This window comes from Palaemon carinicauda, chromosome 7 (genome assembly GCF_036898095.1).
Source record: "Palaemon carinicauda isolate YSFRI2023 chromosome 7, ASM3689809v2, whole genome shotgun sequence".
Taxonomy (NCBI): domain Eukaryota; kingdom Metazoa; phylum Arthropoda; class Malacostraca; order Decapoda; family Palaemonidae; genus Palaemon; species Palaemon carinicauda.
Window position 1 is genome coordinate 97,756,896 of NC_090731.1, and position 14,629 is coordinate 97,771,524.

The window sequence follows — 14,629 nt, forward strand, 5'->3', positions numbered from 1 at the left end:
ACGTCCTAAATTTCGTCAATGTCGTCTTCTGTATTGCAATATTCGTGGTCTTCATGCAAATATTCAAGACCTTACAATTGCATCCAGACAGTATGATATTCTTTTGTGCTCAGAAACTCTGGTTTCTAATATGAGGCACTCATCTGAGCTCCTTATAACTGGTTTTAAGAAGCCAATAATGTTGAAATGTAATGCCATCCCTAGGGCCAGGGGAATGGCTGTGTATATTTGGACTGAGTACCCTGCTTTTCATAAGTCCTGCTATCAATGTGGATGTCATGAGATTCAGGTAATAAAAGTTTGTGGCAGGCATAACAACTTTTATTTGTGTTCGATATACCAGAATCCAGACATGGATGATTCTATCTTCGATTGTCTTCCTACCATTATGGCTAAGATACAAGAAGATGATAGAAAGGCTTCTTTTGTCTTTGTTGGTGATTTTAATGCTCACCATAGGGAGTGGTTAAGTTCTATTTCTCCTACCGATCGCCATGGCTTAAGAGCTTTAGACTTTGCCTCTGAATCAGGCTGTGAGGAAATCATAAATGAAGCTACCCACAGGTCTGGTAATTGCTTGGACCTTGTATACACTGATTCCTCTGGTGTTATAACTAGTAAGGTTGGTTCTCCAGTCGGGACATCTAATCATGCCTTGATTTCATTAGTAGTGAAGACTGAGCAGCCTGTCCCTGATATACCATACTCTTGTAAAATTTATATAAAATCCCAAGCAGACTGGAATGGGATTTTGCATGATCTTTTGTGCTTGAACTGGTCACAATTATATAATAGTGTAGATCCTGTTGTCCCTTTGAATGAGAATATAGTCAATATAATTGATAAGGGTATCCCTTCTCGTGTGCTAAGGTACCGAATGAAGAACAAACCGTGGTTCAATGATGATTGTAGACGTGCTTATTTGGAGAAGCAGGAGGCCTATCATCTTTAGAAGTGTAACAGATCAGATTTGACCAGGAATAACAATACTCAGCTTCGAGCTTGTGCTCGAGTTTATGCCTCAACTGAAAAGAAGTACAATTTAACCATAAAAGAAACCCTTTCTGGTACAACTTAGGAACATTAATGGTGGTCTACCCTTAAATCTGCACTCTTTGGTGTAGATGCAACAGTTCCTCCTTTACTTTAAACTAGATGGCTCAGTCACTCACTGTCCAAAGGAAAAGGCAACCCTTTTGGCTGATGTTTTTGACAGTAAACAGAGTAATGAAAAACTTGAACTTCCTCATTCATGTTTTCCTGAGGCTAAACTAACTAGTTTAACTTTTCGATCTTGTGAAATTAAAGCTCTGTTGATGGACCTTGATGCTTATGGAGGTGTATACCCAAATGGTATTTTTCCATTGTATTTTATAAAGACAGAAGATTTCTTAGCTCCAAAGTTATTTGTTATTTTGCGCAAGTTAGCAAGAAGAGGAGCTTTTAGCACTTGTTGGAGAATTGATGATGTTACTCCTCTATGTAAATGTGTTTGCAATAGCTCGTCTCTCTGATTACTGCCCAATTTCCACAACTCCCATATTATCTAAAGTTTTTGAGCATCTGGCAAAATGTCTTAATAGGTTTGCTGAAGGTAATTATCTATTCCCTAGTTTGCAATTGGGTTTTTGTAAAGGCCTTGGAGCATGTGATGCCCTTCTTACAATCTCCAATGCTGTACAGAAATCCCTTGATTGTGGTCAGGAAGTTCGTATGATTGGCCTTGATTTTAGTGCTGCCTTTGACCGTGTTAATCATGAGGCCCTTGTTTTCAAACTCAAACACTTGGGAGTGGGTGGGTCGTTTCTTAGCATTATTATTGATTTTTTAAGTAATAGATCTCAAAAGAGTTGTTGTTGATGTGCACCATAGTGAGTATAGGAATGTGATATCCGGTGTTCCACAGGGTAGTGTTCTTGGCCCATTACCTTTCATACTATATACACATGACACGTGGTTTGGCCTAGAAAAACAGCTTGTTACATATGCAGATGCTGCTACTCTCTTTGCATCAATTCCATCCCCTGAATGTAGATCTGGGGTTGGTGAATTCCTTAATAGAGATTTAGCTAAAATTAGTGCATGGTGCAAGTTATGGGGTATGAAGTTGAATCCTAACAAAACTCAAAGTATGATTGTAAGTAGGTCAAGGACGCTGGCTCCTCAACATCCAGACCTCAGTATTGATAATGTTTCTTTAAATTTGTATGAATTAAAATTTTAGGTGTGATTCTCGACAGCAAATTTACTTTTGAGAAACACATTAGGTCTGTATCTTCTTCAATTGCACAAAAAAATGGCTTATTGAGAAAGTCTTAAAAGATTTTCAGTGATCAATCTATTCTAAAGATTGATTGATTGATTGATTTGAGGTTGTCTAGCATGTGTTTTAATTCTTTCATTCTACTTTGTTTTGAGTATTCTTCTCCTGTCTGGTCTTCAGCTGCTGATTCTCATCTTAATTTGTAGGACAGAAACTTACGGTCTATTAAATTTCTTATTCCTGATCTAGATCTTAATCTTTGGCACCGTCGTTCAATTAGTTCATTATGCATGTTGCATAAGATTTTTCATAACTCTGACCATCCTTTACATTCAGATCTCCCTGGACAATTCTATCCTGTTTGTAATAATAGGCAGGCAGTTAATTCTAATAGCCAGGCCTTCTCCATCATGAGGCTCACTACACAGTATTCTAGAAGTTTTATTCCAGCTGTCACCAGGTTGTGGAATGATCTTCCAAATCGGGTAGTGAATCAGTAGAGTTTCAAAAGTTCAAAGTTGGAGCAAATATTTTTATGTTGACCAGGCTGACATGAGTCTGTTGACGTTGTTAATACTGTAGTTTATATAGGACACATCTGTTTTGATGTTGTTAATAGTTTATATAGGACACATCTGTTTTGATGTTGTTAATAGTTTATATAGGACACATCTGTTTTGACGTTAATAGTTTATATAGGACACATCTGTTTTGACGTTGTTACTGTTTTAGAATGATTTATTGTTAACTTGTTGTCATCATTTATTTATTTCCTTTCCTCACTGGGCTATTTTTCCCTATTGGAGCCCTTGGGCTTATAGCATATTGCTTTTCCAACTAGGATTGTAGCTTGGCTAATAATAATAATAATAATATATATACATACATACACTCTAAACACTATGAAATCAATACCTTTGAAAATGTATATGGTTTAATTTATCTTTAATACACACAATTTTATATTCTTAGGTATGTCTATAATGTAAAAACACCTCTCTGAATACCTAGTATATCATAAATAGTTAAGCATAATGTATATGCAATTTCTTACCTGTAACCAAATTTTGCATCCTCATTTGCAAGTCTTCTAAATTCTTCATACATCTTTTGATTGAAGTGCTCCCGTAAGAAGAACGACCAAAATCGGTACAATGTATTCATTTCTGGACTTTGCCCTATACCCAACCTTTTACGCTCTGTAGAAGTATGAAAGTAATAAAAATAATTTCAAATTTAATAAAAATTTTTGTCATTCTTAATGAAGATATCATTTTCATATCCTCATCACTTGTACTTTATAACATATCTACAATGAAAAATATGAATTACTATTTCAACTAAATTCTGTAACTAAAATTATAGGCAAACACTTATATAAGGTGACAACAAAACTTATTCTTTTAGTTAATGTCAATATAAAATTGTCTTGAATCTGATAAGAATGAGAAAGCATATGAAAAATTGAATATTCATAGTAAATTTTTTTTCATTTCTACACTCACTAGATGAGAAGGAAAGAGGTAAAAATTAAAAATAGTAAAAATAATTAAAATTCTAATATTTAATTGGTCTACATTTATTGAAAACCACCTCAAAATACAATTTCAAATATATGATTCTAGAATGTATCCTAATGATATTTGATATATAAAAATGCATCTATAAATTGACTGAACTAAAATAATTAAGACCACATTCCCAGCAGCCACTATAGGATCTAGATACCAACAATCTTGACAAGAAAATGAGGATTCTTCAAGATAATGACCACTGAACCCAAAATGGTACGTTATTGGACTGCAACTAAAATTCTTTTCAAAGAAATATTAAAGCAACAAATAAGAGATGTAGGTTTTACTTCTAATATCTAGAGCCTTATTCCTCAAGACTTTAATACAATCAAGGTCAGATTCTGGGCGAGTTTATGACAAAACTTTCAACTAGAAATGATATGGCCTTTTGGACAGAAAACAAATTGAAATTCTAATCCGAAACAGCAAATGAAGGACACTACCTGTATGTCTCATTTGTTCAAATCATCTGGGGAGTGTCAAAATTTGAATCATGAATCGCAAGGTTCTAACGTTTGTGTTACAAGCGTAAGCACAAAGGAGAGGGAGACCTGCTCGGAATGGGTCACCAAATAAAACAAGCTGTGTAGTTCACCTATACGTTTAGTTGAAGCCAAAACAAACAAGAACACAGTCTTGTGAGTATGATCCTTTACTGACGAGTGTTTAAATGGTTCGTAGGGAACCTTTTTCAGGGACCTGAGAACTTTGGTTACATCAATCGCAAAAGATTGCCCATTTGGCCTGGTATACTGTCATGGAGGATCTACCGAAGTACACAGACATCTTGCAATTCCTTGCAAAATTTAACTCGCTCTGTGGGGATGCTGGTATGTTACCAAATTATGATATCTCTATATGTGTGGTTGACGCAGACGGTTAGGCTAATGAGGCAGCACCCTCAGATGTTGGTCAATAGCATGAGAAGGTCCAGTAACAATTTTGCCTGTAGCCACCTGGGTGCCACTGTAATTCTGTCATTGGCAACTGATATTGTTGGTGATTACTGTACATTCCATTTGCCTGGAATGAACCTCACTGACAATTTCACTCTGTTGTCTAACGAACATTCGTGAGCTTACCAATGGACAAAAGTGCAGAAAAGCAGGGTCTTGATTGTTGATGAAGCCCAATACGGTAGTATTGTCATTCATCAATGCTATTGAGCAGCCTAAGAGGTATCATTTAAATGATTGCAGTGCTAATACAGCTGCCTTTACTTCCCGCATGTTCTTCTCTACCGCAGACCAGTGACCTACCACTAACTGATTCAACATATGGGCACCCCAACATTCCTTTGAGGTCATGTACCGACTTTTCATCCTACATCAATTCGTCTGTCACTTTATCCATGCCTTTCAGTCCCAAGTTTTTCATCAGGTGAATCTTTTGTCCAACGATTTTTGCTCCAATTCTAAACTTGTTCCAATCCAAGAATCTTTGTGGTCTAATGAACCAATTACGTAACGGTGATATTTACCTATAAAAAAGGAAATGGAAACCCCCAAATAGTCCTCAATCTCCACCCAACAGAAAATTAAGATTCATAGGTCATTTACTGTGTGTGTGTATATATATATATATATATATATATATATATATATATATATATATATATATATATATATATATATATATATATATATATATATATGCAGAAGAACCACAGGGAAAATGAAAATACGGAATATACACTTAAGTCCTGACTAGTTTCGTGTTACTTCCTCAGAGGAAGTAACACGAAACTAATCAGGACTTAAGTGTATATTCCGTATTTTCATTTTCCCTGTGGTTCTTCTGCATCTGAGCATCACGTTTTCCTGTGATTTTTTACGCATATATATATATATATATATATATATATATATATATATATATATATATATATATATATATATATATATATATATATAAACTAGCCTAATATCAGGGTGATTTCCTATATTCTTGAACAGTGATCCAGTGCTTAAATTATAGAAATTTTGATAATTCAAGGCTAAGGGACATCTTTTACACACCAAAACAACCTCACAAAAGTTTTAGATTATTGTCTATTTCTCTTCATAAAGAGAAGTGTATCATATTTCTTCATAAAGGGAAGTGAAAATCAAAAGCAAATAAAAGTTGATAATGCCAAGACCTATGAAAAACTGCACCTATTAACTATCGCATGAATGCAAAATGGCTGATACCACTGTTCTTCCATAGTTTTAAATGTTCCATCACATGCCCAGTGACAATATAATGCCACGTCCTGATGAGCTCTTTCTGATGCAAATACTAGAATGCGTTGATGATTGATTGATTGAGTTAAAGTTTTCTGGCAACCTGACAAATAAGGTCATTGACACCAATATCATTATATATAAAAAATAATAAGAATATTCAATCAAAATCATAAAAGTTATGATGTCATTATAAGTTAAATAGGTTTCAGAAAATCTGCTTCTCAAATAAATCTAAAAATGACTCTCGCATAGTAGGACACATTATGTCCAAGAATCTTTGCAAGGATGAACCTTCCAATCTCACCTAAAACCTCAAACAGATATCTATTTCTTAAGTTGCTATAATTGGGGCATTAGGTCAACAAATGCCTCACTGTTCAAGGTACTAAGCAGTCGTCTCAATACGTTTGGTGTTGGTCACTTAGCAGAAACTCGTGTGTCAACCGAGTGAGACCAATGCGGAGACGACAAAGAGACATCTTCAACTTTCGGGGCAACATGTTATACGTCCCAAGGAGATATGACATTTGTTACTTCGCTCATTTTATGGACACCTAGACTATCCCAGTGTTGTTGCCAATTTTTATAAAACAATTGCTTGATGTTAGGTAGGAAATCATTCCAGAATAGGATACCTTCTCGGTAGCAAATCGGATGCAGCATTCTTTGCCAGTAAATCTATCTTCACATTCCCAGACACACATAAATGTGCTGGACACCAACAAAATTGAAATGTTATACGTCTCAGTCAAATAATAAAAAGCCATTCTAAAATCTTTAATACTAAAGGGTTACTGGAAAGAAAAACTTCTAAAGCTCAAAGGACACTCCTTGTATAGCTAAAAATGGTAAAATTACCCTCCTTCTCCAACGCTATTTTCTCAATAGCGGTTAGTATGCCATACAGTTCAGCAGTAAACATGGAAGCTGTTAGAGGAAGTGCAACTCTAAAATTGAAACCAATACCATGTACTCCAAATCCAATGCCAGCATCAGAATTGGAGCCATCAGTATATATAAAAGTCGATCACCTATGCTCTGCAACATGTTCCATAAAAGGAAACCTGGATTCTAAGTCAGTCATATTCTTTTTAACTACATTGAAGTATTTTCAAAAAGATACCTCTGGGAATTTCCATGGAAGCATCTTACTTCTAATTATATCATAGTTTATATAGGAAATATTTATTTAAATGTCATTGTTCTTAAAATATATTTTTTCTTGTTTCCTTTCCTCACTGGGCTATTTTCCCTGTTGGGGCCCCTGGGCTTATAGCATCTTGCTTTTCCAACTAGGGTTGTAGCTTAGCAAGTAATAATAATAATAATAATAATAATGACTGTATATTAATAGTTTAACATGAAAGTCATAAGGTTGTGGAGATTTTGGGTGCAACTCAAGTATCATGTGTGCTTACAAGGCTTGCAGTCTGATAGGCTAAAGAATTAGGAAGTCTTTGCAACCAAAACCAACACCAAACAATGGAAGACTTTCGGTAAAGGTCTAAAGGTAATTCTCCAGCATCAACAAGGACACTTGTGATAGGCAAAGTTCTAAACGCTCCTGTGGACAATCTAATACCAGCATGATGTATTGAATCTAATATCTTTAATTGGCTTGGGGTGGTGGAGGAGTATATTTCACACACAACTAATTTTTGAAAAAAATCAGGGCCTTGTATAATTCTAAAATAGTATTGCAGTCTGCTCCCAGGATGAATGGGACAATGCTTTTAAAAGATTCAGAGCCTCAAGATCTTTAGCTTTTAACACTTAAAAGTGAGAAACACATGTAAGCCTACAATCAAATATCAAGCCTAAACATTTAGCTTCACTTACACATGGGATCCGTTGACCCTCAATGTATATATCCGATCCTGGATGTATTCCCCTAATACGACAGAAATGGAAAACCACAGTTTTGCTTGTCGAAAACTTAAACCCATTCATATCAACCCACTGGATAATTTTGTCAATTGAGAGTTGTATTTTTCTCTCAACCATAACCATTCTAGCTCCAACAAATGATATGGAGAGATCATCAACAAATAGAAGAGAATTTCTAGAGGAATGACATAGGATATCCCATTAATGACTAGTGTCAATAGTGTTACATTTAGCACACTACCCTGGGGAACTCCTTTTTCCTGACATTTACTCTCTGATAAGAGTTTCACCCACTCTCAATTGAAAAAATCTATGTGAAATAAATGTGTTGAATAAACAATGGTAGCTCTCCTCGTAACCCCGAATTATGAATGGTTTCAAGTATACCATATCTCCATGTAGTATCAAAGGCATATTTAAGGTAAAAAAATAATGTTACACGGTGCTGTTTGGAAAAAAAGGTTTCACAAATAAAGGACTCCAGTCGTATCAACACATCAGTCGTTGAGTGCATTTTTTTTTCTAAATCTAGAGTGAATAGGTGATATAATACCCTACTTTTCAAGGTCCAACATCAATCTTGCATTGACCATCTTCTCCATTATTTTACATAAACAAGATGTCAATGCAATTAGCCAAAAGTTTGCTGCTAAAAACTTGTCCTTAACCGGTTTTAAAAAGGCTAAAATAATGGCTAGTTCCCAAACACTTGGATAACTATGATCATGCCATATTCTATTAATAATGCTCACAATAAATAACTTTGAATTAATAGGTACATGTTTAATAATTTCATATGGAATTCCATTGGGACCAGGGGCTGTATCGTTACAAGTAAAAAGTGCGGAATCAATTTCTCTTATAGTAAAAGGAGAATTATACGACTCTTCCCTTCCTGTTGCAAAATTTAAAATTTCCTTTTCTTCAATGCTCCTATACTGGTGACCAGGAGCTGCTACAAACTTGCTTAATACATTTGAGAAATGATCAGACAGGCCATTGTTAACATCATTTGCTTCAGTCATATACTGATCATTCTCCTTTAACACTGTTGGTAGGTTTGGGGTGAATTTGCCTGCAATCTTTTTTTTAGTTTCCTCCATACAGAAGATGGTGGTGTTCTACTGTTGACTGAGGATACAAAAGATACCCAAGATTGGCGCCTAGCTTCTTTCATGGCACGATGGAACTGTGCTCTACATCTTTTGTATATCAGATTTTCCTCTGCATGATGTCTACGCAATCTAGTCAAAGATTTTCTGGTGGCTCTGTGCAAGATAGTTCATTCTGAAGACCACCACGGGACTGGTCATCATTTGAATAATCCTGTGGTTTTGGGAATAGGTTTGATTCCTGCTGTATGGAGGGTTCCATTCAGTTAGTCTATGGCATCATCAATACTTTCAAACTGTTCTGCTCTCCCCTCGATTTCACTTGGGTCTCGAAATTTAACCCAGTCGGCCTTGTCAAGATTCCATCGTGGCGATCTTTGTAAAGGTGGTCCATTGTTGGTGTTCATGATGATTGGTGCATGATCATTAGTATGCCAATCATCTAATGTCCTCCAATCAAAATCAAGGAGGCAGTTAGAGCTTGCAATTGAAAGGTCAATGCATGACAAGGTACCTGTTTAAACATGGAAGTGTGTGGGCTCTCCTGTAATAAGGAGTCCAACATCCTCGTTTTCCTCAATTGATGATATAATATTGCCCCTGGTGTTTGCTAAGACATCACCCCATAAAGGATGTCTACCATTCAATTCTCCAAGTAAAAGAAAAGGTTGAGGGAGTTGTTGAATCACCTTTACTAAATTATCATAATATATTATCATAATATAGGTTATCATTTTGAGGTAAGTACAGAGAGCACATTGTATAATTTTTCCCTATATCAATCTGTACAACCACTGCCTGCAAGGGTGTACGATTAGACAGTGGTATTTTGGGAAAATCTTGACGAACGTATATGAGACTTACGCCATGGCTCCCTACTCAGTGATCATATGGTGTCCTATGGCAAATATATTAGCGAAAACAAGGGGTATTAGCGTCAAGCTTGCTCTCCTGTAGACATACAATTATGGGGGAATGCTCATGAATTAAGAGCTTAAATTCTTCATATTTGGCCCTTAAACCCTGAATTACATTGCAAAATGGAGAAAAAACTATGGTTTATTTTTAGGGAAACACTTTGAAGTCTTCCCATTAGCAATCTTTGATTCAACACTATTTCCCGGTGGTTTTATTAGAGATGGTCTTGATAAATTGGGTTTTGTGTTTATGATTTTCTTTTTGTCCTTTTGATCCAATTGTTGAGGGGGATGGTGGACCTCAACTTGAATTTCTTATTTATTTAAATTGTCTTCTGGTTGATCAGAAACACCAACAGACAAAACATCATATTTATTTGATGTCATAACTCTAATTTTCTTATGGAAGGGGCTGGGAGAGATGGAGGTCTCTCTCTTTTCTGATTAATAGCTGGTGAGCTACTAGGGTTTTGCACCTTCCCCACCACAGGTGCACCTGGTAACTTGGTTTCAAGTGGAACCTCCATCAAACCAGGCAAGAAAATGACCTGAGAGAGGTTAGTACTGTTGTTGGTATTGGGGGAGGAAGGTTGTATAGAAATGGGCAGTGCCGCAGTTTTATTACATATGGCAAAGCCTTGGAAGGCAATATGCTTACCTTGTCATGCAAAACCTTATTATCATAGATGATGTATTTCTTTTCTTATAATTACTGGCAGCACTGTGTGGGTTTGATGTCTCCTGTGGTATATTTTCTCTTGATTTTAATGCCTTTGCATAGCGGTTTGGTTTATTCAGTAGTCTTTTGGTATGTCCCACACATATGTGTTCTACACTGGATTTGTTGAGGGCAGCTCTTTCAAACTTATAAATCTGGACAATCTCATTGATAAGGTTTGGAACGGATGCTACACATTTTTTCATTTTTACAAACTTTAAAAGGGTGTCCAAATTTGAAACACTTGAAACATTGTAAGGGCTTCTGTTTGAAAGGCAAACTTTAATTCTTTCATTTTCAATAACAATGTGGAAAGGCACATCGGCATCCTGGAAAGTAAGGATAATCATCGACGTCCCAGGAACCTTATGCACTTTCCACACTGTTAATGAACACATGGCTAATATTTCCTCTTCCGTAAATTCATACAGGTCTCTATTGAAGACTACTCCCCTTTCACAGCTAAAATGTAGGTGGAGTTTGACATCTAACATATCATCACTACTTGTTAGACAGTATTACTAATTAAGTGCATGATTTGGCATGGATGAGGAAGTTATTTTTTTCAAAGCGAGATATATCACCTGGTGCAATGGTTTCTAACTTTTTCTGAATTAGTTTGCTAATTTTGAAATAATTCCCATTACTCTCGTTAGGCTCGGAAACAAGCCACATTGGTGGTTTGGCTTTCTTTGGGGGAGGCATAGTTACATCAACATCTTTTTCAAACCAGTCAGTAGGTCTTCATACATGCAAATTATTTGGTATCTTATCGCATAGGGCACCCATGATATTCAAGTTATTAATTTTAATATTATTGATGTAACATGTTGCATTAAATGCTTCTTCATGATTATTATAAGATATCCATGAATGCCATTTTTGATTTTCAAGTTTCATTCTTATTTCTTTTATCACTCAATGGCATTTAAATGTTTTATATAGCATATCCTAATCAGTATCTATTGGAATTTGGGTAACATGAAGGATTCGAAGTTTCCCTTTGTTACCGAACTTACTTAGCTTTAAAACATTAGTAGAGGGTCCTTTTTTGTTCCTAGGTCATCAAATGAAGTTTCCTTAAATAAATTAGCAGAGGTCATGAACAGTGACAGGGGAGAGTCAGCGTATCTAGGGGATGGGAGTTCATTGCTTAAATAATCCATAAGACATGATTGAGAGAAAAAGTGATTAGTTTGTTAGGCCATCACACGTCAGAGAGGAAATTTGCACTCCACTATCGGCACAATGAGAGTATACTTCCCAGATGGTCCACTTCATACCCTACCCGAAAGATAGCATCAAAACACATAAGAGGCACAGGTGTAAGCTGAACCTGCCTGTTAGGATGGAGACCAAAAAAACTATGGAATCATCCTCCCCATATCTGTAACGATGGGCTTCCGACCAAAAGCATTGGATCCTCTTGGATTCCGAAGACCCAACACTTGAGAATAGTTTCGCCAAAAAGGTTCAAACCATCTTTGGGATGGCTGAGATCATCCAATACTCTCAAATATAGCTTTGAATGCAAATACCTCCCAACTGTGACGACACCTCCCATACATAGAAGCAGGCCGCAATAAAGGGTGTAGAGACATCCACCCCAGCGGCTATAATGGATATAGAAACATCCAAGCCAAAAAAAACTCATGTATATATATATATATTATATAAATATATATATATATATATATATATATATATATATATATATATATATATATATTTATGTAAAGAATAGAGGGTTGGGCATGAATGTAAAGAATGTTCTCTTTGAGAAAGTGATTGTACCAACTGTGATGTATGGATCGGAGTTGTGGGGAATGAAAGTGACGGAGAGACAGAGATTGAATGTGTTTGAGATGAAGTGTCTAAGGAGTATGGCTGGTGTATCTCGAGTAGATACGGTTAGGAACGAAGTAGTGAGGGTGGGAACGGATATAAGAAATGAGTTAACAGTTGGAGTCGATATGAATGTATTGAGGTGGTTTGGCCATATTGAGAGAATGGAAAATGACTGTTTGCTAAAGAAGGTGATGAATGCAAGAGTTAATGGGAAAAGTACAAGAGGAAGGGTAAGATTTGGGTGGATGGATGGAGTGAAGAAAGCTCTGGGTGATAGGAGGATAGATGTGAGAGGCAAGAGAGCATGCTAGAAATAGGAATGGCGAGTGACTGCGACGCAGTTCCGGTAGGCCCTGCTGCTTCCTTCGGTCACCTTGGATGACTGCAGAGGCTGCAGCAGTAGGGTATTCGGCATTATGAAGCTTCATCTGAGGTGGATAACGGGGGAGGGTCAGCTGTGGCACCCTAGCAGTACCAGCCAAACTCGGTTGAGTCCCTTCTCAGGCTGTTAGGAACATAGAGAGGATCCCCTAAAATTGGGGGAAGTGCCTTGGTATATGTATGTATGTATGATATATGTGTATAATACACATATAAGGGAAATTTTTCTCAGAGTTGGGATAGCAACACGAAAGAAAGTTTCTAAAACTAGGAGAAGGTCGAAGTAACATTAAGGGGGACAACCAGCTAATGCCGATTTTTAATTACAGGACTTCGACATTCATACCATCTAATAAGGTGACTTAGGACATCTCCAAACTGCATATTTTTGCCTCTGACCTTTGGTTTTTTAACGCCGGGCCAATTTATCCTGAAAATTGGTATTACTACTCTATAATGACCTGATATAGACCTAAATAAATATGAAGAGTTTTTTTTATTGGTAATTTTTTTGCCAGATAAGAACATTTCATTATAGTAAAAAAAAAAACCCACTAAAAATCAGGGAAAAAATTTAAGAAAAAAATTTCATTGTTTTATAATGTATTTCCAATTTATATACCACATGTCAATAATAAATCTTTAAAACTAAGGGAGACTATTGAATTTAAAGGTCTATAAGTGCTCTGTTAGTGCTAGAGTGTGGACGTGTTGTGTCGAGCTCTGCTATACATGCCCTGAGTCATGTTTTAGCTTTGTGTTTCTTGCTTAGAATATCATTGAAAAGATATTAGTTCGTCTTATGGGAAAACTTAAGTGATAAGAAACAGTAACCTATGTCTGCTTCATACGGTATGTAATGACACGGATGGAGAACGGAGAAAATGGATAGTATGTGAATGTAATAGACTTTACCATAAGAGATGTGTGCATATAGTGACAGCCATCAATGAGAATGAACGGAATAACCTAGACTGGTTATGCCCACACTGCGTACGTGAAGCCAGACAAAACAATTTAGTAATATCAAAATTAAAGGAAGATGTGAACGTGAGAGATCTGGCCCTGAACGAACAAGATGCGAAAATAGATGATTTGGAAAACAAACTAGCTGACTTTAGCGCAGGCGCAGCAAATCCCACCCAGACCACCGACCTCACTGAGAAAGTTGACATTCTTGCCATGAATATGGAATCAATTGAAACAACACTTCAAACATTGATAGACCCAAAACCGGAGACACCGACATTTGCTGAAAAAGTTAAGGAAAAAAATCTGTTGATAATTAAATCAACTAATACAACAACTAAAATTACTGAAAGAAAAAGTGAGGTTGAACACGCACTTAAAGACATTCCTATACTTAACACGAGGTCAACTACGTATGAAAATAATATTGTAAACTTTTCAAACAATATGACCAGAGAAGAGGCGGCACACAAAATTCAGACATTGGTGGCTGACACTGAAACAAGAAAAATTGGAAAACTAACAAAAAATAATGATATGCAATGTATACAATGATGAATATGATGCAGTAAATGCTTTGATTCAAAGAAATTGCTCCCTGGACCAAATCCAAAATATGACAAATTCGAAGATAATTTGTATTTTTCCTAACCATACAAACCTTAGCTATTTACAAAGGGGATTACCTTTTAGCGCAGATGAAATGGCGAGCCATTAGAATTTAACGAGGGT

At 36.2% G+C, this 14,629-nt stretch overlaps 1 protein-coding gene across 3 annotated transcripts in view; it reads right to left on the bottom strand.

Annotated features, from left to right (window-relative positions):
- LOC137643975 (la-related protein 1B-like) overlaps nt 1–14,629 on the bottom strand; it is a 798,692-nt gene that overhangs the window by 130,420 nt on the left and 653,643 nt on the right. For all 3 annotated transcript variants that reach the window (XM_068376809.1, XM_068376808.1, XM_068376807.1), the window contains one exon: nt 3,318–3,462. In XM_068376809.1, coding sequence (XP_068232910.1) covers nt 3,318–3,462 — 145 coding nt within the window. The remainder of the gene's footprint in view (nt 1–3,317; nt 3,463–14,629) is intronic.